Source organism: Cydia strobilella, chromosome 7, assembly GCF_947568885.1.
Source record: "Cydia strobilella chromosome 7, ilCydStro3.1, whole genome shotgun sequence".
In the NCBI taxonomy this organism is placed as follows: Eukaryota; Metazoa; Arthropoda; class Insecta; order Lepidoptera; family Tortricidae; genus Cydia; species Cydia strobilella.
The window spans coordinates 18443739-18471204 of record NC_086047.1 but is presented as its reverse complement, the minus strand read 5'-3'; the positions used below and the strand labels follow the sequence as shown (position 1 = coordinate 18471204).

At 36.0% G+C, this 27466-nt stretch overlaps 1 protein-coding gene across 1 annotated transcript in view; it reads left to right on the top strand.

Annotated features, from left to right (window-relative positions):
- Window positions 1–20191, top strand: part of LOC134742750 (cardioacceleratory peptide receptor-like) — a 28284-nt gene extending 8093 nt beyond the window's left edge. The window contains exons 5-10 of the mRNA XM_063675937.1: window positions 1063–1158; window positions 2804–2986; window positions 10513–10608; window positions 15633–15813; window positions 18032–18164; window positions 20051–20191. Of these exons, the coding sequence (XP_063532007.1) occupies window positions 1063–1158; window positions 2804–2986; window positions 10513–10608; window positions 15633–15813; window positions 18032–18164; window positions 20051–20191 (830 nt within the window). The remainder of the gene's footprint in view (window positions 1–1062; window positions 1159–2803; window positions 2987–10512; window positions 10609–15632; window positions 15814–18031; window positions 18165–20050) is intronic.
- The last annotated feature ends 7275 nt before the right edge of the window (window positions 20192–27466 follow it).

The following is a 27466-nucleotide window of genomic DNA, read 5'->3' as shown; positions in this document are numbered from 1 at the left end:
CAGCAAAGCGGGGCTTCGTCATCTGGTTACCGGTAATAGCACGGTCGCATTTCTACCGCCTGTCACCATGCCTGTAACGTTCTAACAAGTTATGTAAGTGTGAAAAAGACAGGCATAGGCACAGGTGATAAAAATGCAACCATGCTGTCACCAATTATAACAACTATGTATTAAAAATGTGTTTTGTCTTTAAGGCGGTTCCCTGAGCCAGAAGGCGAAAAATCTCCTTATATGATCATGTTTTTCTACGAGGCGTTGATATTCGTAGACGTGGAAAAAATATATGTAGTTCTTGACTATATTATCTTTAATGTCATAGCTTCCGATACACGAATTATGACACTTCGCTCGATACAATTAATTCCCAAAGTAACCTCTAACTCGGACTTTTAATCCAACTTTACTCGGTTATTTATTATGTGATACTATAAACAAAAAAAGAAGAAAAAACAATCTTAACTTAAATAGTAATTTCATAGCTTTCGAATTTCGATATTGTAGGGTAACGTTTTTAAAATAAATAAAAATCGACAAACTTCGATCAAAATGGACACTTGGCGCGCATGCCCTTTGAGCCCCTTTCCCGTTCTTTCTTGCGAAATGTGACAGAGACAGCGGCAAACCGATGGAACGGCCTTAAGAAGAGACATAAAGTATGAACTAAGTTCTTATGAAAAGTATGAATAGAAATAAGGGATCTAGTCTCTCCTCTATGGAACTATAATCAAGTTTCCTCAGTCTTCCCTACCGGGTTTATAAACATATATTCGGGTTCGTATTCACTTGATTAATGGATTATTACCTACATAAATGTTGTGATAAATAGACAAAGTTTATCGCTCGGTTACCTACCTGCCGGGCTAGCACATGATTGGCGCGAGAGTATCTCGCCGCGACATAGACTACCCGTCCCCCTTTAATTCATACAGTTAGCAAAAGACGGGTAGTCTATCTCGCGGCGAGATACTGTCGCGTCAATCATGTGCTCGGCCTACAGTGTATGTTTATGATAAAAGTTGATGGTGTTGTGTTTTAAATTTCCTTTTCTTTTGTTTTTGACAGGGAGAAGAGCCCGAGCCCTAATAATAGGAGCATGGCTGGTCAGCTTTCTATTTTGCATTCCAATGCTCATCCTATTCGATGAAGACAAAATACAAGGTAATGTAATTTTTAAATTGTTACTTACGTAGATATACCGTGTGTGAAAAAAATTATGGGCCCTGGAAGGAGTGTCTTAAAACATTAAGTTAGCTCATGTTACTTAATAGAAACATTCTTTTATTTAAAAAAAAAACTGCGTTCAAAGATTTTTTTAAATTCGCTGCTCTCGCCCGGAAATCGAACCGTCTAAAAATTTTAAAAAATAAACACTTGCTATTTTATTCTACTAGTCGATACAGTTAATGTTAATGATAACATTTCTCCAAGAAACATTAGGTCTTACACTCGTCTGTCGTACAAAATATCCATAAATTCGAATATCGAGTACCTACTCAAGAATATTTTTAGACAAGCGAAATAAAATAAAAACATTGATTGTAGTTTTGTTTCTTTAAAAAAATTAAAGAATGTTTCCTTTAAGTAAAAAAAGTTAACTTAAGGTTTTAAGCAACTTTCCCTCCAAGACCCATTAATTTTTTCCACCCTGTATACTATCGTATTTATTATAATTGCGTGTGAAAATTAGGAGCCCGTTTAAAATGTGTATGTATCGTAAACCAATTCGTATTGTTTTTCAACCTTTTTCAAGACGTGACCCCCCTTCCTATAAAAAAAAATCACAGGTTTTCGCAATTAATACGCCAGGAGGTCGCGTCGCGGCCCACAGATTGAAAAACACGTTCATATATAAAATAACTATTTAATCTTCATAAATCGGGTGCTAAAACAGCTCCAATGACGGCAATGTATAAAATATAGAAGTAGAAGACGAAAAATCGATCAAACTTTTAATATCTTGGAGTTTTATTAATATAGCAATTTTGCTTAATGAATAAAACATTTTTAATCACACCATGCTCGCATTCAAGAGCCTGCCTAGCCTGAATATTATATAGAAGCCTGAATATGTATTACCATTTAATTAAATCAGAGACTATCGCGAGCGGAATTCGAATAAAAGAAAACTCAACATGATTTGATATCGATTTGACATTATTATTCGCAGTACATCTAGTGCGCATCTATATTAATAGTTAAAACTTGGATCAATAGAAAGGGTAAACAAAGCAATTTATATAGATACTTATTAGTTCGACCAAACTAAATCATGATTAATGACAAATTTCTATGAAAATATGACGTCTATAATGAGTATAATGACACTCCCACACTCTGCTGAAATCGGTGCAAAGTTAGCTTAGACGGACTGTATTACTATTTACATTCACTTGTAGTTAAAATATTTGTTAATTATTCATCTGCAACAAATTGCAAAAATATCATGACTGTAATAATTACGTCAAAAATGGCAATTAGTATGTATAATTACCTAATAAATGTTACACGATTTTGAATCTTAATTTCAAGAGCATAAAGTATATTTCAAGTCTAAGAAAGGAGACACTATTGTGAGGGTTAATAATGGTAGATCTGCATTTTGTTTGGATGATGAATGAGTAACCGAACCTTTGAATATCCCTTAAGATTAATGAAGTTTTAAACTCGTAGATTTTCTCTAAGTTCAAGGAAGGGTCATTAAGACAATGCCCATGGTGCTCTCAAGCTTTGTTTAGGGACTAGGATATGGGGTTCTTCAAAAGAACAATTTTAAACGATTTTTGAAAGAATTTTTTTCCCGCAGGCACACTCCAATGCTGGTCCAGCATCAGCAAGCTCCAATGGCGGATATGGATGACCAGCGTGTTCGTCTCCCTCTTCGTGGCGCCAGCCCTTACGATATCCGCTTGCTACGGAGTCATCGTCATAACTATACGGCACAAGAGTAGAAGAGTGCTTGGGAGGAGAGCAAATACAAGCAGACAAAGTAGGTTACAAACTTTATTTCTTTGATTTCTCCGTTCTTCGCTTCCCACCTTTGGTGATAGTCATTTTCACTAGGCAGAAGAGCGGACGAGTGCTGGGCAGGACATGATAGATCACAATTCACAAGCTTTCTGTCTTTGCCCCTTTTCTTTCTTTCTTGCTTACGTTCTTTTGTTTCTTATACGAGTATAGCGTGTTTTTGTAGATATTCTCGTGATATGGAGTCATAGTTATCATCAAAGGGCAGAAGAACACAGTAGATTTTTTATACCAGGTTGGAGGTAAACAAGCATACGGCCCGCCTGATGATGAGCAGTCACCGTAGCCTATGGATGCCTGCAACACCAGAGATATTACATGCGCGTTGCCGACCCTTTAAAAACCTGTACACTCCTTTTTGAAGATCCCCATACTGTTGCCCCTCGGGAAAACTTTGGCAGGGAGCTAATTCCACAGCCGAAGCGTCCGCGGGAGGAAATTCTGCACAGTACGCGAGCATTTAGGTTGTAGGGTGTGAGGATGAACACCCTGCCGACGGCGAGCGGTGCGGTGATCACTACCTTTTTTATCATAATTATTGCAGTGTAAACAAATTTGTATACAGGCCAAAAATTTAGTAGAAATTTTGGTTGGGGCACTTTGGGGCCTGTTTAGTGTTTATTGCGAGTTCACACATTTGCTATTTGCTACTTACGTTTAGTGGCTAAACAATGTGTATACAGCCTTAATTGAAGGTCAGCCATACTTACCCCTATTGACCTTATATCAACCAAAACCGCTACTTAATTTTTGGCCTGTATACAAATTTGCCCCTTACTACTCGTAGTAGATTATAAGAAATTAAGCTCGAGTACTTATCCCTAACTTTCAGGAGCCGTACAGAAATTTCTGCGAGAGTATGACGCAACTCAATTATTTCCAAGAATACATCGTACGTAACTGAACCAAAATGTTTCTCAGGAAATCCGCAATTATTGACTTTAGAGCTAAATTACGTTTACCCGCTCAACATCAAAGTCGTAAAACTTTATGTAATAACTAACAATCAGTGTTCGGATACTAAAGACTGAAGTATGCAGTAAAAATGGTAAAATACATAAACAATAATTTGCCAAGAGCATGTCGGGACATGCTCAGTGTAGGGTTCCGTAGTTACTAATCTGTTAGAATAGGCTAAACGGGGGCTATTAGTAAGTATCATGTACATTACAAGCAAAAGGGACTACTTTCGCAGTACTTGTACCTACGTATTTTTACTAAGAAGAGAAGACTTTTTGTAATAACTCACAAATGGTTGGACCGATTATGGTTGCTATAGTTTTCATTAAAAGTATTTTTTGAGTTTTTGTATTACAATTTTTTTCATATTTTTGGTCCCATGGTTCAAAAGTTACACGAGGGCCGGGACACTTTTTTTTTGGAACGATTAATTCCGAAGACATTCACTTTATCAAAAAGTGATTGTCAGAGACCCGTATTCATTTTAAAAGACCTATCCAACGATGTCCCACACCATTGGGTAAAAGCGGAAAAAATTCATAAAAAACCATTTTGTATGGTACCCTAAATTTTTTTTGTATTTTTCCTAGTTGACTACGGAACCATCAAAAACGGGAAAACAATCACGTCATTAAATAATGAAGAACTTCAAAAATAGTTAAGTGATTGTTATATTTTAGGAAGCTATATGAGTCACTCGAGAGAAACATGATATGGGTACCAAATATACGGATGATGATTCAAAATAAATTCAAGCGATTTATAAACGAAGGAAGGCGTTACTTGGCCAGCGAAAACATTCTAGGTTTGTAAAACATAAAACGATATACCTACGACATAAACTGAATCTCCTCTCCTAAAATTTTGGGAACAGAATAAACAGCTTTCGTTTTACTGCGTGTGTATATCTCGATACAAATGGCTTAGCGCAGATACTCTGAAGTTAAATAAATTTTACGATTTAACTTACGTATTTTTAGATGTTTCAAAAAAGGATTTATGTGATCTGTTATCGCCGCGTAGTATAACTTACAATATTTTAAATGCAATACCGTTACCAAAGACATGAGCGGGCGCAGACTAACATATCGACAACCCAGGACAGAAAAACCTGGCGCCTTCGAACGAGGAGGGCCGACTCCAAATAACGGCACATGGCAAAGAAGAAGAAGAAGATTTTAAATGCAATATTCTAAAATCCTCTTGTTTTAATAACAATTTTAATAACAAAACTTCCGTGTTCCTCTTGTTTTCATCGCGTCGCTAGTTCAAAAACAGGATAAGAATGGTTTTGCTATTATTTCTCAAAAAACTCCGATGCACTCATAGAAATTTTCCCCACGTCTTACCCACATAAAATCGCAGCTTCCTAATCTTCTCATATTTCACCGCGAACAGCCGTCGACTCGAGTCACGTTTCATTTAATTTTCTCCGATTCCCGTTTTAGTTTTTCTGCTCATCAATATTGGGAACGTTGACATTACGAGTAAGTAGTCGGGTGGGCTTAAAAGAGCGGATATTTTCTTTTAATATTGCTTTGTGTTTGGACAGTGCGGTCAAATATTTGATAGAGATTTGGACTGTCATAAAAGCTATTAATATTAAATGGTAACAACTGTGTGGAAGACGTCAATTTAATTAAAGGATGGCTCATGTTAGACCGGGCCGTGTCTGGGCCGGAGCTTCCGGTGCTTCGTTTACTATGGAAGGTATCACGTGATCACCTGTCATGTCATAGAAAAGTAAGCGCCGAAAGCTCCGGCCCGGACACGGCCCGGTCTTACGTGAGTCATCCTTAAAGCTTTCTATATCTATTGTAAAATAATGCAAGGATAGCAAAATTAATAAGATTCCTAACAAAATTATTACATAGAGAAAAAGGCAAGTCTCGCATCGTAATAGATAATTGCATAATAATTATCAAATAATGAATAGAATCAGGCATTACTTTGCAAAAATTAATATTAATTAATACAAAAATATTCTGTTGCCGGGCGTCAGACCGTCAACATCTGCAGCTCGTAGAGAGGTGAAACACGTGTTGAGTATTGTTCTTTTGGTGGTGGTTTATTATTTGCGTATTTATTTTTGCGGTGGGAGGGTGGGAACATTAATTGCATGTAAAAAATACGCAAGTAAGTATAACGTGTAAGCACTGACTATAGCACGTTATCTTTTCGCGGATTAGCAAAGTAATATTTTTGTATTAATTAATACAAAAATACAATTAGAGCGCGTAACTATTAGATATTTTTTAAATAAATATAATGAATAGACAATACGAATTGACAATAAAGTTTCCGAGGCATTTATAATATTAATATGTTACATCTTTCATATGACGACCGATCTGGCCTAGTGGGTAGTAACCCTGCCTGTGAAGCCGATGATCCTGGGTTCGAATCCCGGTTAGGGCATTTATTCGTGTGATTAGCACAGGTATGTGTTCCTGAGTCATGGGTGTTTTCTAAGAAACTCCAAATACTAACTCTACCGTCAATGTACATCCTTGAATCATGCAAATTTGTTAGGAAACATACGGAGTTGTTTACTCCGACAGCACCAAAAATCAAAAGGAACAATAGAAACTTAAATAAACTTCAATTACCCCTCTCAAAACTAAAAATAGTCTCATCGAGCCCTCACTACATGCTAATTAAAATATACAACCACCTACCAAACTCCCTAAAAAATATTGAAAAACTGCCGATGTTTAATAAACACTTAAAAACATTTTTAGTCAACATATGTTATTACAATGTGAATGAATTTTTAAACGATAAACATGATTAACAATGTTAATTTAAATGCATGTTAGTTCTAAGTATATTGCTGTGCCCTTGCAGGGTGTCACATGTTAACCCACCTACTTATCCCTTAAATGCATAATGATGTATATATGCATCGTATATTTGATGGTCCGTGGCTCAATATGCAGCTATCCAAAATATTATTCCCTCAATCTATACAACATGACACATCTATTTCAATTTATTAAAAAGTTATACAAAAAATCATGCATTTAATGGTTAAAAGCTCCCACCTAATAATGTGTAATGTGATATGCAATAAACAATTTTGAATTTTGAATTAAGTATTTAAATATTTATATATTATATATATCGCTCTCTGAGTACACATAACACAAGCCTCCTTGGGCTTACCGTGGGACTTAGTCAATCTGTGTAATAATGTCCTATAATATTTATTTATTTATTTATTATTTATTTATATTTGCTACGCTATAACTTATTTCTATAAACTGATAGCACACGATACAATCCGCACTCCACTATGCAAACAAATATTAGTTTTCTTCGCAAAGCTGTCAGTCACGGCTCTGTTTGTTTTCCATTTGTCTGACATTTGAACCCCCTTAGTATACAAATAACAAAATATATACAAATACAAATATTTATTGATAACACCAATGTTACATGTCAAAATAGGTAATTGTATAACTATGACTATACAAACGTATTTACGTTTTATCTGATTGCAATGCTCTTTAATAAATTTCGGACGTTATGAAAACAATACAATACAAATCCTCTTTATTACACAAGCTCAGAATAGATGTACATGGAAACACAAATAATACATGCAAACAGAGGTAAACAACAGGCAGCCTTATCGCTAAAGAGCGATCTTTTCCAGACAACCTCCAGAAAATCATTGTTTAAAAAATTAGAAATTACTTATTTCGTTTAATAATTGCCATTTCTGAATAACACTATATTATATTAATTTAAACTTCAAACATACATTATCATTTGTATCTGCTTGGATTAGCCTATAAATCCCGGTCTTTTTATAGGCTTGCGTGGGGATATAGATCCAACACGTAGAAACCCCTTGGAGAGCTTTAATGTCATGTAGAACGCCTGCTGGAACCCGTTCAAAGGCGCAACAATAGACACCCATGAACCGGTCGTAGCAGGCATTGGGACTATTGTAGAAAAAGTGAACAGTATATTGGATGGAAGTTTGTGTGGACAATGAGACTGGGTTATTGTTAAGACGTCCGGGCACCTGCCATAACAATGTTTTCACTATATTCATTATTAGTATTAAACGAAATTGAAACTTTAATGCGTATTGAATATTAATACACCTAACCCCCTAAGGCCCAGCCATACAAATGAAAAATCCAAAATTTGTTACTGAAATTTTAACCTATTGTGATAATCGTGACATTTCAACGGAAACTAAAAAAGCTTTTTTCAGATATCTTTAACTTTATTTCACACATCCAAATGTTTTTGCAATAATTAACAGTGTATAAAAGAGCGGAAATTACCCCCATAAAATAAATATGAAAGACCGAAACATTCCTTGCTAGCTGGCTGTCACACGACAAATTCTACTCATTTCTCAATGTTTAGTATTGTTAGAGAAATACAAGATTATTGCGTAACGAGGTATGTACACCTCTATTAGGTATGTAACTATTATTTCCATGGTATGTTAAGATCTCTCGAGCATATTATGGTCGCTCATTTTATAGATTACTTTTATTATTTATCCTGATGTTTCGAGCGTGATATACCGCACTTGGTCGCAGGCAGACTTGCTAGAAATTGCATCAATATCTTCTAGTTTCGTGAGTTTTTCGAAATTAGCACTTGGTCTTGATTCGCTTACCTATACGCTCGGGTTGTCTTTTGGCTACATACACCACTCAAGACATTAGATTGTTACACTATCACTTTTCAGATTCCTTGAAAACATGCCATGTTATGACATACCTATATATGTGCCATTTTCAACCAAAAGGGTACTTATTGTCGCTTGTCAATAAGGCGCTATTTCCAAATAGCTTCAATTAGAAATTAACCTTATCGACAACCGACAATGTGGTACCTTTTGGTTGAAAACGTCACATATACAAACGTATTGGAAACGGTGAAACTTTTATGCGAACAAGTTAGTGCTCCCTTTTTCGCTCCGATGTGTATTCCTTACTTTACGAGCCGTGTCGAGTTAGGGTACGGTCACCAAGCCACTTACGTATGTGGGTCATGCACCGACCGGCTAAAAAATCTGTTGCTCCTTTTCCCGAAAGTTGGGGATAAGATTTAATTTGGGTTTGAAGTGTAAATATCGCGCTTAATGATATTTGTGCATGGGCCAATGTGACACAAGCAAGATTAAAGGAGCCCACTGACTATCAGTCCGCCGGACGATATCGGCCTGTCAGTTAGAACAAAAATTAGACAGTTCCGAACAACTGACAGGCCGATATCGTCCGGCGGACTGATAATCAGTGGACCCCTTAATGGGATCCCATGTCCCAATGACCTTCGATCTGAATCCCTTAGTTTTCTAATGTTTTTTGTAGTTTATCATATTAGCAGCAACGGCTTTAAGCAATATAGTATATTTACTTCAAAGTTAATGTTTTCGAGATATTTGGCATCAAAGTTGAACAATTTTAGGTCAAAAAACTGGTTTTCTGGCCATAAGTAATGAATGATGAAACACCGTGGGATTGTGATTGAAATAATTAATTATTTATTATTGTGTTAATAATGATGAAATTGATAATTCAATGAATACCTACTATTAGGTAATCCGTATTTTTTGACATTTAGATTTTTATTCTAGAAAGTTTCTAGACTAGTATTTTTTATACAATTTTGGTGTTTGACGATCCTTTTGTGAATTCTTATTATTAAGTTTGACATATCTATAATAATTCAATGTTTTTAAGGATAATTATAACTGCATCAATAAATTGCTCTGATATTTAGATTAAGGTAATATTTAAAACTTGACAATTTAAAAGTGCTTGTTGCTAGGCCTATTTGAATAAAGATTATATTGACTTTGACTTTGATAACTTTTATGTTAATTAGTTTAGAATTAAACCTTAGACAAATTTAAGACGTCAAAGACGAACCCAATATGTAGATTTCGTATATATGTAAGATCTTTCACAGCAATCGAGATACGAAAAAAGTAACCATAACGTATACCATAATTCATTTAATAATCAGAAAAGAATTTACAAATGTTTAAAAGTGGTAATAAACGTAATATTTTGTTAAATAGTTGCTACACCAAGAATGTACATATTAGGTTTTATTGGCGAGAAATATGGCATCGCCTGTGTGATATACGAGTGTTGTTTTGGTTTAAAATACATTAATATTAGAAGCAGTGAATAGTTGTTGTGTTATCCTTTCAGTTAGGTAGTTTACTATGGATGGTATAGAAAGGATGCCAATCTCTTATGGTAGAATTGTTTCAAAAGTGACCGCTTTCAGCTTTAAATAATAGTTCCTAATCTCTCCGGTGGCGCTAGTTAGGCTCTGGGACATGAGTATAACATGAACCATATGAGGCAACAAATAACCCGACCAAATTACGTAGGTTGTTTTTGGTAGTATTTCGGTGTATGGTGGCGCCGCCTAATTACTGTTTTTTGATGGACACTTTTCATACATAGAGATTTGGCTCCTTTATATAGTCTCCATGTAGTTTACATTTGTCTTTGACAACTAATCGGCTGTTTTTTTTTTCAGATAGCGATGATTTGGACTCGCGCCGCGCAAGTAGCCGCGGCATCATTCCAAAAGCGAAGATCAAAACTGTCAAAATGACATTCGTCATCGTGTTTGGTAAGTGGAAAGAGCATAGACATAGTATGTACAAGTAGTTATAGACATGAAACCGAGCGACCAGGGGTAAGAGAACGACATATTCATGTGTTGACAGTTTCATGACGCATTAGGTCAGTAGTGTTAAACTTTACATTTAAGCGACGATGTCAGGTGTTAAATTTATATTCAGATGAAACGTCTGTTAGTCTCTTTCCACCAAGGGCCTTCAAAGAGTGTATTTGATAGAGAAAGATAGTCTTATTGCGATTCCTATAAGAGAAAAGAGAAAACAGTGCCATGCTTTGTCTTTATTACCGACCGGGCATGTTTTCATGGTCGGGTTATGGCATGATAGCAAGGAGGCGATGGCGAAATACCGAAATTTATAAGAGTGAAAGAGAAAAAGGGTTATGCTGCCATAGGTACATGAAACTGTCGATACATTAATATGTTTCTCTTACCCCCGGTCGCTCGGTTTCATGTCTATAACTACTTGTATATACTATGTCTATGGTTCTACGAGTATTAAGTGGAAACACGAGGCATCTTGTACCTTTTTTTTCCTCTGGCTTTTACTTCTTACAATTTTGCACAGGGTGAATTTGCCAATGTCGGTGTTGACTTTCACACGTGAGAAGAATGTTCGGTATAGTAGGTACTTTTCTATTTTTGGGAGGATGTGGTGTGGTACCTTTAGAAAGGCACAGTTAGATGTCAAATAAATGCCACTTTGTTATGTCGTTGTAAACTCCTTATTTGCCCAACTGTCAGGTTCACTAAAGTGTTTGACAGTTCTTTATGATATAGCGTGTAGGGTAACAAAGCAAAAACAGTAACTTTTTAATTAGAAAAAAAAATACTTGAAGAGAAAGGCTCTTATGTTCTTCGAGCAACACGGAAGGGAGACGACATTCGTACTATTTACCCTCTGCCGAAGCATAGGTACAACTGTAACTATGGCGGTGCGTTGTGACTCGTCCGTACACAAAAAGAGATCGAGGTGTGCAAGATTTGTGTTTGATGTGTGTCGTTTTCTATGTATTTGTGTCGTCATTGCAGATTGTATTTTGTATGTAGTGAGTGAGAAGTGTGCCTGTGTGCACGTTTCCCCCCGCAAAAAATGGCAGAATGATTTGTACGGTAACATATCGCATGGGCTCCTCCTTTCCGATATGTCGGAAGCCGGTGTTACTCGAAGATTATGTTAGATGAGCGATTTTTTGAGAATTTAGTATATTTTTGCACATAAACAACCGTAGAATGCAAAAATGTACATATGTTTTTGAGAACTCTCTTATGTATCTATATATATTTGTTTATGAAAGTAAAATTTACTTTATCGTATTAAAATATAAGTACGTATTCTCCTTAAAACTGTATACTTACTTGCCATGTTTCATAGACCTGTTTGCGTCGATAAAACATAAAATTTTCCTATATTTCTTAAAATCTCGTCTCTTGCCAACTTTATTGACAAGCTTTTAGCCCGCAGTGAAATGTCTTTCCTTGATTTAAATTCGCTGACCAAAAACTAGAACGTGCCAAGGTAAAATTAGAATTTGGTTTTATTTATAACATTCCTATGAAATTACCTAGATAGAATAAAATACCATTTAGGCATAGGCAAAGGAGTAGAACCATGAAAATACAGTGAGCTGCGAAATTGCATGGAGAAATTATGAATGTATTCATTGATAAAGTCGCAATGAACTTTTGCTGCTGATGGTACATAAGCTTTAACTTATTAAAAAATACCTAAGTATAGGAAGATTACTAAGAAATTAACTTATAAAAGTACTATAATCTATGTGGTAAAATACAATATTCAAGTTTTCACTTCTGCCGGCACTCCCGGAGTGCAACCCGTTGTTTTTTTTCTAACCGTATTAATTAGGGACGGATTGTAGTACCTATATCGCACGGGCGAGATATTGTCGACGCAATCCCGTAAGGGGCCCACTGACTATCAGTTCGCCGGATGATATCGGCCTGTCAGTTAGAACAAAAATTTGACAGTTCCGAACAACTGACAGGCCGATATCGTCCGGCGGACTGATAGTCTGTGGGCCCCTTAAGCCCATTGTTGGGTACTAAATAGGCTTATAAAAATACTGCCCCAATATATCTTAAGTTGAATGTACCTATACGTCCCATAACGGAGTCGTTGACCGAACTTTGAATGGAAGTCCCATGAAACTTTATCGGATGGGCCATAAACACTGTTTAGATAAAAGGTTAGACGCGTTAATACGTCGGGAGTTTTGGGAAATCTGTCAGTTTGCATAAATAGTAAAATGCGACCTTTTTGGCTAAGTTTTTAGAAAATTTTATGAAGAAATATATCATAAATTCACGTAGTTTATACAAGCCAGGCCAGCCATAAAAATGTCCCATTGAATAGACATATTATGAACAAGTTTGTTTTGAACACTTTTCCCTTACACTGTAGCATTGGATATTTCGCAAATAACAATTTGACGCACAATATTTCGGAAACTTATCCCAAAATAGTCAACACTTAATTTATTTTTATTAACATCAAAAGTACGCTGCACAATGTTTTTGAGTTTTATTCCCAAAAAGTCAAGACTTTGAAGTGTTTCTGTCTTTTCAAATGACATCTATACCCGTACCATGTCACTGACAGTGTCAAAACTGACATATACTCTAACGTCTACGTAATTTACTTTCTATACATCTCGTTCGCACTAATATGTCAGTACGAGCGAGATGCATAGAAAGTAAGTTACGTTTACGTACTGTGGTAGACGTACTGGGTCAAAAACTTTTTTAGCATGAGTTAGGGTTATGCGACTTTTATGTAGACAATACAATACAAATCCTCTTTATTGCACAACCTCAAAAAACATTCACAGAGGCACATAATACATGAAGACATATGTAACAATAGGCGGTCTTATCGCTAAGGAGCGATCTCTTCCAGACAACCTTTAGAGATTTAAAAATAAACTGACTAAAAATAATTATTTTCGTAATTTATATTTATCGGCATGAAAAAACCTTCTACTGCTTTAACTTTGTATTAAAAGTCTTATAAAATGTATCCAAATCACTTACTTTTGTAACGTCCATTGAAAAAACGCCGGTTTAAATAACAATAAATTCATCATTCCTATTCATAGACATCGTATAGTAGTTATAGACATGAAACCGAGCGACCAGGGGTAAGAGAAAGACATATTCATGTATTGACAGGTTAATGTATAGCAGCATAATCCTTTTTCTCTTTCACTCTTATAAATTTTGGTATTTCGCCATCGCCTCCTACCTATGCTGCCATAACCCGACCATAAAAAAAAACCCGGTCGGTGATAAGGAAAAAGCATGGCACTATTTTCTCTTTCCTCTTATAGGAATCGCAATAAGACTATCTTTCTCTATCAAAGAGTGTCAGGCCCTTGTTCCCATTTGTCATGATTATAGGAGACTACTGTACAAGTTATACGTAGTACGCACTAATGACATAAAATAAATCGAGATACCGAAAAACTAAATGGGTGCCTTGTCGTCCAGGTAATTTATTGTATCCCATTTAGTATTCTAGCTGTCTAGTTAGTATTTTTATTAGTCCAAACCAAATAGTGGTTGGTTATTAGTATCATGGGAGTAATTTATAGTGGAAGAAATCTAAGATGGCGAACATTTATGAGACATATAATGTGGAAGGGACATTTATTATGATTTTTAATGTTTTGTGACTTGAGTCATGGAAATATCACCATAAAATATATGTCGTCGTTAAATCTAAGAATTAAATGGTGTTCCAGATTGAATTAAATAAAAGTTCTAACAAGTCAGTTTTAAGACCTGGAATTTTAATACAATTGAGTTCAAACTTGGACATTCTTAACTGAAAACCCTCATTAACTTATTACCTTTTGTATTATTTTTGAGCTTTTTGAGGTACCTGTGAACAAGATATATGTAACTTCGTCGAAATATCGGGAGCTCAAAAATAATACAAAAGGTAATCACGGTCATTATCCCGGTCGATATAAGTCTATTGAAACTAACCGTGAATCATAATATTGTCTTCGGTTACCGCGATAGTTACTCATGAAATAAAACTATGAAAACGGATTTTATCGCGTATATTGAATTTATAATACATCCCGACGTTTCGAACTCTTTACAGCGTTCGTGGTCAACGTATAAATTCAATATACGCGATATAATCCGTTTTCACAGTTTTATTTAACCGTGAATCATTCAAAACTGTTATTAAAGACATGCGGTCAAATATCTTATTACAGTGATCTATTTATCTATACATCTTATAAAACAAAATCCCCAGCCGCGTCTGTATGTATGCATGTATAAGATTATTTTAAACCGGGTCACTCACGTATTATTAAGTCGAATAACTCGACATGTTTCGGTCAAATTTACGACCGAAACATGTCGAGCTATTCGACTTAATAATACGTGAGTGACCCGGTTTAAAATAATCTAATATGTTTGAGTCTCACGGGAGTTTTATAGTTAAGTATGCATGTATGTATGTTCGCGATGAACTCAAAAACTAATGAACGGATTTTCATGCTGCGGTTTTCACCTATCAATAGAGTGATTCTTAGGTGTATAATTTGTTAACTTCAGCGCTGATTTTTGGGTTAGCATTATGCTGAGGCGAGACCATTTCGTGGTAAACTATTTATATTTATATTTCTTTGTTGTTTTTATACTTTTGTATGTTACAGTTTATCACGAATAAATGCGATGATTTCTGATTTATGGGTAACCCGTCCGAAGCCGGGGCGAGTCGCTAGTTACTATCATATTATTATCTCATGTTAAGTGGCCCGCTGATTACCAGTCCGCCGGACGATATCGGCCTGTCAGTTGTTCGGGACTGTAAAATTTTTGTTAATAATAATGATAATCAGTGGGCCCCTTTAGACATAATGAGATCTCTAGCGGCTTTCATTTTGACTGCCACTGTGACAATCAAATTTCGTGACCGTACAAAAGCTTGTGAAAATAAATGCCTGACAACTAATTAAACAGTTTTTTCTTCTTAGTGTTCGTGCTCTGCTGGTCCCCGTACATGATTTTCGACTTACTCCAAGTATACGACTACGTACCCGACACGCAGGCAAACGTGGCCATCGCGTCCCTCATCCAGAGCCTCGCGCCGCTCAACTCCGCGGCCAACCCCGTCATCTACTTCATATTCTCCAACAGGATATTCCTCAGTTTAAGGTAAGTTCTCCCTTTTATCTTAGCGTTTATTACCACTACTAAGGCCAAGGTTCGTTTTCCGACTTTCCTCCTCCACTTTGCATGATCTTTTACATATCATCCCTTCAATCATACGATCAGACGACCAATCTGGTCTAGTGGGTCTGGGTAGTGACCCTGCCTATGAAGCCGATGGTCCCGGGTTCGAATCCCGGTAAGGGCATTTATTTGTGTAACGAACACAGATATTTGTTCCTGAGTCATAGGTGTTTTCTATGTATTTATGTATTTGTATATTATATATATGTCTTAGTACCCACAACACAAGCCTTCTTGAGCTTACTGTGGGACTTAGTCAATCTGTGTAACTGTGTGACTAGGCCAGACCCGGTCGTCATTCTTCAATGGAAGTCGGGAAGTGGGTCAAATTTAACTTGCAAGATTTGACCCGTAATTCCCAATATTTAAGCCATGAACTTTGCGCCTTTCCCGTGAATTTGTTAAATATTTTGTTTTGAAACTTAATTAATAATCACTTTAGATTTATCGACTTGAATACAAAATATTAACAAAGCCAATATAAATGTTCTCTACAAACAAGTCCATTTAAACAAACCTTTGAATAGATTCAGAGTTACAAAGATCCTTCGACAGAATTTGGAATTATGCTCCAATGGCTCTGGTCATTTTACATGGCAAATTGGAAATCATTTATAATAGCTGATGTTTATACATGGTGACATCAAACTGGTAATACAAAACACTTGATTGTGCAATGGCTAACATTAACCCCGATATTAAAATTAACTGCATTTAATTATCGCAAATTTTGTAATGAAACTAATAATTAAAGTACCGAAGTGTGGTTACCCCATATTAAATACCTAACTGTCATACTCATAACATATGAATACTCATAACATATAACTGTAAGATTCATACAAATAATATGTTAAAAGTTGGTGGAATTAATGTTATTGAAGTATGCAATGCATGTTTTGTTAATTAAATATATATAATCAATATTATATTCGAGTAACAACCAACTTATTACAGCATTCAAAACACATTTACTTCATAAATACAGTTAATAAGTACAATATTTAAGTACAATATTTATTAACTTGTCATTAATTTTTATAAATTTTCTAAATATGTATTTTATATTTCTCTACCAGTCAACCTAGGGCCAAACAGAAAAAAAAACACTGAAATTTAATATTATAATAATCCACTAAATTATTAATGTTCCTTCAAGCTCATATACACGCCAATAAAAGTATTGTATTATAGGTAGTTAAGATATAACTGAGAGCTGGTTTATGATCCATGAAGTGCATAGCTAAAGTGCAGTTTAGTGCCCAAGGGACCGAAATTAGTGCGAGATAGTGCTCTTAATGGAAATATCCACTTTTTCATCGCTATTTTTAACAGGTTTTAAGTTTACATACAGATTTGAGTTCTAAATGGGATCATTGAAGCAATTATATGTCTCATCATAAAGGATGACTCACGTTAGACCGGGCCGTGACCGGGCCGGAGCTTCCGGCGCTTCGTTTTCTATGGAAAGCATCACGTGATCACCTGTCATGTCATAGAAAAGTAAGCGCCGGAAGCTCCGGCCCGGTCACGGCCCGGTCTAACGTGAGTCATTCTTAATTGGTCGATTTGTATTGTAGTACCTCTATATATTTAATTATGTAAATAAATATTTTTTTAATTATAATTTCTACTTCTACTTACTGTTATATAAATGTATAACTTATTAAATTTGCCGGCGAAAAAAATCATGACGAAGAAACCGGACTGGACTAATCCCAATTCAGCCTTGTCACCTCTAGGACCTCTAGGTTGAAAAGTGAGATAGCAGCATAACAACTGGTAATATAACAATGAAAATTGGTGAAAAAAATATCAGTTTCATGATATGCCTCGGAGTTTCATGACCTTGGTGGATGTTATGATCGGCCGCCGAAATAAACACGTTGCTTTCCTAGGAATAAAATGACATACAACATTTTTTTTTTCGCTGCGTCCGCGTCCTGCGCGTAGTGGCGCTGCGTTACCGATGCTGGGATAAAAATTGAAAATTTTGCGTTTTATGAAAAAAAGTGACCTTTTTAACATTGAGAAAAATGGTTTATTTGTTAGTTTTGGTTAAATGGGTGGCTAGTTCCCAAAAACAAGGGAAGGAGTAAATGAGTAGAATAGAAAGGACTAAAAAGAAACATTGTTCCAGGAACATCCCCCCCTACAAATGGTTGTGGTGCTGGGTGCGCGCGAGCGACAGTCCCGTCGGCAACGAGTCGCGCGCGCACACAGAGCTGCTGACGTCATCACACAGGCGGACAAGGCACGACGTTACTGTCAGGGTACGTGTAAAGACTGATTAGATAGGTCTGCTGTCGCTCGGCGGGCGCTGATATATGTATTGCTAAAGCTCGATATACGTGTGGCGACAATTCTTAGTATTTTTATAAAGAATATAAATGTAATAACATTCAAATACCGTTGCGGTTTCGCGCGATGCGAGCGCGGCGTACAGGTACTTGTCTTATCGTGGTCTTATCGCTCGGTTTGTTCCGCCGTAGATCGGCGGCCCGATCGCCTATTCGTGCGCGCTCGGAAATTCCTGCCAGTCGGCAATTTACTGCTCTCGAGGCTGGACGCATGCGCTCGCGCCGCTCGAGCTAACGGTTATTGCTTACGCGCCGACTCGCTTGCATTATATTCGGTTTGCGTGCGCGCCGAATACCCTTATAATTTTATTTTTTTATGTACTTTTTCTTTATGTGCTATTTCTATCTCCTGTGTTTCCTCTGACTCTCTCTTCAACTATACTGTGCTGTGCTTTATACACTTACTTCTTTTCTTTGTGCTTGTGACTCTTGTGTGCCGTTATTTGCCATATAATAATTAATGTGGAACTAGCTGTTTCACTTATCTCCTTAGGCTAGTTCACCACATACGTAGCGTCACTGTTCAAAGTTGCTGGCAGATGTTGGTGTAATCGCATCGAGGGGCATTTGTCATGCATGACTGTATTGTCATCAGGGTATGTGTGCCAAAGACTGATACCAGCGTATTTCGAGTGTTGTCATACGTGATGACAATCGGCAATAGAACGTTTGAGAAATGGCGCCGCTATGGTAAATAAACCTTGCGCCGGTACAATAAAAGCTTATATATATATATATATAAAATAAAATATAATAATGTAATACTTATAAACCTAGGGAAGAGCGGTGCCTCCCAACACAAGCATTGTTTGCTTACCGGGCGGCTCCATCCCCTGTATCACAAAAATGTACATTTTTATGAAATAAAGAATTTTGTAATTTGTAATTTTGTAAAAGCGATCGAAAGACATTTTACAGGCAAATTAGTTTGCCATGCTTACACCATCGGCGAACAGGCTTGGCTCTACTTTCAGGGTTCGGTGTTTTCGTTGTGAGCCGAGAAATTACTTACTTACTTCTGTATTTCAGCATTTTTTAATGTTTAATACAGCAGCTTTAATTAATCTTTAATACATGAGACCAAATAATAACGTTAGATTACATAAAAAACTAAAGTTATAAATAAATTAAAAATAACACAAATCCATATAAAGAGTCCATCTGTATTTTCGCCGTTTGAAACAAACTCAAAGCGAAACTATGATATCAAGTCTACATGTCAGTCTCTTTGTTTATCATACGCCCGACTGAGCTAGCTTTTGTCGTTTAAAGTAACAAAAAACATCACAAAAAGTTCGTAAGTTGGCGTCAGAGCGTCGCGGATACGCGCCATTATTTTACATACGGAAAATAAATCGTTGAAAATGCTACTCACTGACAAAGGTTATTTATTCATCCCCTGAGTCTGCTAAGCACGTATCTGGGGGTTTTCAGAAAAAAATATTATTATTTAGACTCAGAATCACGAGTACTATGAGACAAAGAAGAAAAGTGTCTCCAGTTTTTCATACTTTTGGGTGTCAGTTTTGTAACGGTCTATAAAAAATGTATGGGAAAATGCGTTACAAAACTGTCATTTTTTTGGGACATTTTTTTCTTTTTAAATCGATAGTCCTCGTGATTCTGAGTAGAAATAACCCAAAAGTTTATGGATCATCGAAAAAAAGTAACGTGACTATGAATCTACCAGTCTTTAATTGAGTACTTAAGTAGGTCTCATATTCTTAGACAGCACCTAACAAACCAATTTTTTTCTACCCACAAACCCTAAAAGCTAACCAGTCTAACCCTCTATGCAGGTAAAGGAAGAAAGTCTGAAGTTCCCCAAACACCGCCTGAACCAGTGCAGCACCAACTCCCGCAAGGTGCGGCTCCATCTGCCGGAGCATCAGAACAACAACTGCCACCCGCAACGGATCAGAGAGGACACCTTCTTATAGACTAAGTTCGTAATTACCATAGTAATAAGGTTGAAAACTATGTTGCAGATGTCTGTTCCTCAAGTCATTATCCAAAATATAATCGAGTGTACTGATGATGATAATTTGGTTTCTACTGTGGATTGGGGTACTTTTAGCAATGTTATAATTCAAAGTCTTAAACACTTTATTTACATATAAGATATATACAGAGGTACTACGAAAACGAAATTAATAACTAGCTTAAATCTAAAATAGGCCCTTGAGCGCTGCTGGCGGCATTTCCCCGCTGTATCGCAATGCTGATACGTTGTGCGAGGAAGCCGCCAGCTCTTCGGTCACCAGTTACGTCAACCAGACGCTTCGCGATTTCTGCAAAATTCAACTGTATTTATATCCTAAAAATATATATATCTGGGCAAAACCACTATGACGTCAATGATTTTCATAAGATAGGTACTAGAACGCAACAATAATAACCGTCTGAGGGGTCAACAGTTTAAGCTAGTCTCTCGCAGGTCCTACAATTAATCCTCATAGATACTTCGTATTTTTGAGCGTATTTACTTACTTACTGCTGTGGCGCGAGGACCCGAAGTGGATCTTGGCCTCCGACACCAAAGACCGCTATGCTACTCTGTCCAAAGCCGTTTTTGTCCAGTCGACGGCGCCGAGCTCGCTGAGGTGTTTCTGCACTTCGTCTCTCCAGCGGTACCTAGGGCGTCCAGACGGTATTTAAAGAATGCAAATAATTTAGGACACACAGGTTTCATTTCTTTTACAAAGGAAAGGTTCAAATTAGGCTAATTTACCACCGTAGCAAGACAAATAAAATAGTAGCTATCGCATTCCTGCGAGAGCACATTTGCATCGCTATTTGGGGGGACGTTTTATAAAGTGACAGTCATCAGTCTGGTACCGAGGGATGGGAACGATACAGGGTGAACAGTGTAAATGGGTCAAAGAAGAAACTAGACTAGAGATATGGTTTTAAACCAATGAACTAGAATAACTATAGAAGTAACTAGATCTCAAAAATGACCCCACGTGTAATTGTCAAGTATTGTATTGCCGCATAAGATGTTTAACATATTATTATAGAATTTTATTTTTATTTTAGCTAATCAAAACTGTCAGTCATGTGAACCGTTTTTTGAAGTCAAACATGTTCTCTATATTATATTCCGTCGCTGTTTTGAACTTATTAACTGATGTCAACTTCGTCTTATTTAGACAACATTCACTCGTATCGCTGTGACATCTTATAAGCATTGTTCGAATATTTTTATACGTAATTATGCCTCTTTTACCATTCGTAGCACGCTACGCAATAACGCTCTACGTAGAATATCGCTACGCCGTAGCGAAGTAATAAGGTTTGTAATGTAAATATTCTTCAACCTGACACGTCACTTTTGACACTGACAGCATTATCCATAACAAATGCAGATCAAATTACCTGCTAAGTAGTACAATCATAAAACGCCTCTAGGACAAAATCAGAATAACCGAGATAAATGTTTTTTTGTTGTTATGTTAACATTTATTTTGATCCTAAGGGCCACTTGCACCATTCACTAACCCCGGGTTAACCAGTTAAACCTGGAGTTACCATGGTACAATTTGATACTGGGTTAACGGTTTAAGCGTATAACCCTGGGTGAGTGGGATGGTGCAAGTGGCGCTAACAGATTAAACTATAGATAACTATTTCAAATTTGAAGAAAACTCTTAAAGTGAGCATACTAAAAAACATTATTAAACAACTATTAAAAGATTTGAGTTCGTTTAATCTTAGGCACTTTATTTATGCAATAAATTAAGTCGAATTTGAAATAATGCCATTAGTCGCTATAATAAAGGAAAAAAACCGGCCAAGTGCGAGTCGGACTCGCGCACGAAGGGTTCCGTACCATTACGAAAAACAACAGCAAAAAAATCACGTTTGTTGTATGGGAGCCCCATTTAAATATTTATATTATTCTGTTTTTAGTATTTGTTGTTATAGCGGCAACAGAAATACATCATCTGTGAAAATTTCAACTGTCTAGCTATCACGGTTCATGAGATATAGCCTGGTGACAGACAGACGGACAGCGGAGTCTTAGTGATGGGGTCCCGTTTTTACCCTTTGGGTACGGAACCCTAAAAAGCACATAATAAAAGGGCATCTCAGAACATCAAGGGGCCTCGCCAATGACAATCATTCGCAGAGGAACGAAACGAAACGCTGTCTCTATTGCACTAATATGTAAGAGTGATAGAGAGACAATAGTGTTTCGTTTCGTTTTCTACAAACGTTTGTTATCTTGGCTGCTCCCCCTCAGCAATAACAATGAAATGTGTCCACTACATATAAAAATAAAATAGCCATAAGGTCCCTTTCCACAGTATTATCCTTCCTTCAACAAAAGACTCCGATGTGACCGAGGCCGATTCTATTTTGTCAATTTGATATGGTTTCCATCTTATTTTGATACGACCTTGACTGAAAGCAGCAATCGGCAGGGCGACCGCTAGCGTTGGTGGGTGCACGAAGCGGCCGCACGCAGGCGGGTGCGATTGTAGGTAAAATCCGTTGCACTAGAACCCCTAAAAAATACAATTACAAATAGTTTATTCGCAGTAATATGGTTACATAATGGTTTACGTAGTGTAAATTTCATTCGGTAGCGTAACGAGCGTTCGTGTTTGCGTTGTGTCTATTTTTGTATGAGATTTTGACCAGCGCGCCAAGCGGGACGTTTTGGAATCTCAAAATCCCATACAAAATGACACTTAAAACTTCGTCAATTTTTTTATGATTATTTTACTATAATCCCAAATCCTAATTGTTAAATACAAACATGAATCAATTTATAGTGAAATTATGATTGAATGCTAGTTAAGGCGAACTTAAGTTATGTACTTACTAACGACGAATTTAGGGTTTTTACGTTTTTTTTAACCCTGATTTTCAATGGATTGCAACATTTATAACGGGGTTTGCTGATACAGGGGACACTACTCACGGTTATATGAAAATGAGATCAAAACCATATCAAATTTTTAAAACAGAATCCGTTTCCGTAACTACCTTCATGTTATTTTTGTATTGTGTATGCGAATGTAGCTATCTTTTGAAGTCTTTGTATTGTGAGATTGAATGTGGAGAAACCTCAACAACACTATTGTATGTTTTTCTTTAGATTTTAGGAGAACACTTTGGATGTCGATGGAATTTTTCACGTTTATGTAATTGAAATAAGTTCAGCAATACCAGTATTTAATTATTATACTATATACTCAATGTATGTACTCAATATATTTTTATATTGTACTTAAAGTATTGTGCAGCAAAATATTATTTTATTATCTATTCCATTAAATAAATAAAATAAAAATAAAAATAATTTATTTTCAGACAGTTACAGTCCATAGTTGTTAGTATTAACTTACAGGCTATGTTATGTTACAGAACAGAACAGTTATTAGCACATTAAAATAATGTAAACAAATTAAACCACGTGACTCAGTTATTCCGCCAATGAGATAAAACTTTTGTATCTGTGGAATTATATCATTGATTGGGCTACCGTTTTACATGGTATTGTTTGTTTACATTATTTTAACTTCCTAATGGAATAAATATAGACAAATATTCATTATATTCATATTTAGTTTATATAGTTGGTCAAGCAAATCTTGTCAGTAAATAGGAACAAACAAAACTATACTCATCCTTTTCTTTTGGGTGCTAGTACTAGTGTAAGACAAAGATAGTATGATTCTCTCAGTATATGTTTGAAATGAGACAGTCCCTTGACAAACTATAAGTGTAACGTCACATGTCACTGAAATCCCATGGCTTTATTTGATTATTTAGTTTATATTTGATAGATTGTACTTATACACTTGATTTTCAAAATATTTTTAGTATTACTAGCATCATATAATTGGATGCCTCATTTTAAATATTAATTTTATTATCATAATCTTAAGAACAAAATAACTTTGAATGCCTGTACTTACGGAATGCAAACCGGTTTTCATTTGTGTGAAATTTCGGTTATTAACCAGTTTTTCCATACAATTAAAAACCGGTTTGCATTTCCTACCTGTACTATATTTGTGACATGAAAAAATAAGATACTTTTATCATGTTATTTTTTTAACGTTTTTTTTAGAGCAACTACGTAAGTATGTAGATTTTAAATTAAACTTTAAGTAATAAAATATAATAATGTAACATTGTCACTTGTATTAAAATTTGCGATTTATGAAGACAGGGACATTTTTCTTAGAATTCATACATGAAATGTCCTTGTTTCCATTATTCCAGGCTGTATTAATATTTTTTTATTATACCCTGACAAGATTTTAGTTGGCCTCCGGACTTTCAGTGGTACTTACTAATTTATTCTACTAGCAAGGAGACTCTGTCACAACGTTGAAAGTCATCGAATGTCAGCGATGTAAACAAGAAGAAAAGATTTCGCAATTATAAACGATTTTACCAAAAAAATTACAAAAAAGATTGTCAAAGATACAAGAAAAGTCATTTTGAATACAATAAAATATTTACATCAATAAAAGGACGAAGGATTCAAATTACGGAATGCAAACTGGTTTTTCATTTGTATGAAATTTCCAGGTTTATTAACCAGATTTTCCATACATTTAAAAACCGGTTTGCATTTCCTAATTCAAATAAACAATGTTTTGAAATTAGTCGTTGATATGACCGGTACTGAAATTTTATTTAGCTATACGAGACGTATGTACGTACATTATTGCCATATGTAAGCTGCTTTTAGTGGCACTATCTCAGGACCAAACATAATCTTGTCAGGCTTTAAATATAACGATAATACGAAATACAGGGATTATTTAGAGGGCTGCTTTGTAAGTTTGTCCACATTTTGTACGTGTAGATCTCTTACCTTACCAAAGATTAGTACTAGATAGCGCTGGTTTCTTAAATATATAAAATAGATAATAAAACTAAGAAAATATATTATAGTGAGGTAATTTGTAAGTTGGTCATTCGATAGCGTGACGAGCGTTCGCGTTTGCGTTATGTCTATTTTTGTATGGGATTTTGAACAGCGCGCCAAGCGGGACGTTTTGGAAACTCAAAACCCCATACAAAATGACACTTAACGTAAACGCGAATGAAAATTACACTAGGGGTGAAGGATAGTTAGGTAGTATTAAAGTAAGGCCAAAGAGAGATAAAAAATACACAGAAACTGGTCATTAGGTACTGCAAGCCCTAAACATAAATTTTCAGAGAAGAAAATGGGGACTATATTAGGATGTTACATTTTTCCGTTTTTTTTTATATGACTGCTCATTTTCCGGTTGGGATTCTTGCAACCCCTAAACGTTATTCAATTACTTTGAAATTTGGAATATATAGTTTTTAGTTTAGGGAGACTCGATTGGTGAAGGAAAAATATCACAACTTTTTTTTCTCCGTACAAAAGTGAAATACCCTACTATATAGGTATTTGTATGTAGAAGTCGACACAATACTATCTTATTAACATGGGACGAGTTGAATTTATCTATCTGTTTTTTTTTCTATCTCGGATACTATAATCATCATTCGCTTGCCCTTGTCCCATTCACTTGGGGTCGGCGCAGCATGTCTTTTTCTTCCATGCCTCTCTGTCACCCGTCATCTCATCATTCACTTGCGTTAGTTTCATATCATCTTTCACACAGTCCATCCACCTTTTCCTCGGTTTTCCTCTCGTACCTCCCTCCACATTCAGATACTATAATAATAGTTTGATTAGTCAATTGACTACTTACATCATGTTTTCAACCAATTTTGCATTAAAATTACAGATTGGTTGTATAAATTGAGGCAAATGATCTGTGATTAGTGATTACAGTATCTGGGATATAAAGAACAATGTTTTGTGTAATATAGGATGACCCAAAAATACTAAACAAAGAATATTTATGAATATTTTTCTCATGTCTTTTAAAAATGTCCTTAAAATCAAAACTTATAAAAAATTACTCAATCTAAACGATTGTGTTAAAATATTTTCCTTTAGATGTTGATACACAAACGTAAATGTTTGTTATAATTTTATTATCTAGAAGACCCCGAATAAAAAAACAAACAAAATATTTTTGGGTCATCCATATATTTATTTGGTGCCAAATAAAGCCAGGGTCAAACCTTGGCTAAATTTAATTTGATATGCTACTTAGGTTAACTATCTATTAATCGTATTATGTAGTATTTATGTGTAAATTGTAATATCAAAATCAAATTAGATTTAATAAAATGTGCAATGAAAAGTTTTGTTTTATTTATCTTACAATTTAATTCTAGAATAAAATATTTATACAGGGTGAAATCGTTATCGCTGGACAAACTGAGGTGTGGATATGTAGGTCATACTGAACAACTTTTACTATGAGGCCAACCCCGAAATGCGAAAAAAACCAGCTGTTTTATAGGAAACATGTATTAGTTTAGTAGGTAGTTTCGCACATCATTAACACATAATTTTTTCCATCTTGTTGGCGTAGCCCCGTTTCTCTCGATCATTTTCGGCCAATCTCTGTTCTTCCATTTCTATCCAAAATTTTCGAGCTCATAAACAGATTTCACAATTAATAAACCGGAAAAATCTTCTGTCACCACTTCAGTCTGGTTTCCGATCCGGTCACAGCACCACCACTGCTCTTTCTTAAAGTTACCGAGGACATTCTGTTAGGGATGGAAGCATCCAAGTTCACTGTGCTGGTGCTTATAGACTATTGCTATAGTTGACCATGACCTACTCCTCGCTATTCTGATGCACATGCGGGTTGTCTGTAAAGGCGACAAAGTGGTTCTCCTCTTATTTATCGGATCGTGTCCAGGCAGTCCGTGCTAGCCTCTAACTATCTGATTGGTGTGCACTGAACACCGGAGTTCCTCAAGGTGGTATTCTTTCGCACTTTTTGTTTCCCTTATTTATTTATTTGATTACCACCAATATTCGTAGCTCTTACCATTTGTATGCGGACGACCTGCAGCTGTATGTTTAAGCTGATGTGAACGATATTAATTCTGCCATTTCATTGCTAAACGCTGATTTAGAACGCGTCGCTGAATGGTCTAGCAGTTTTGGTATTTGTGTTAATCCAACCAAGTGTCAAGCCGGAATTCTGAGCACCCAGCGCCAAATCTCAAAGCTTAGTACAGTCGCTATCGCACCAATCCTCTTTGATGAGTCTGTCACTCCCGTGTGCACTAAGGCTAAGAATTTACCCACATACAATACCATTATCCCTATTGTCGCGGCG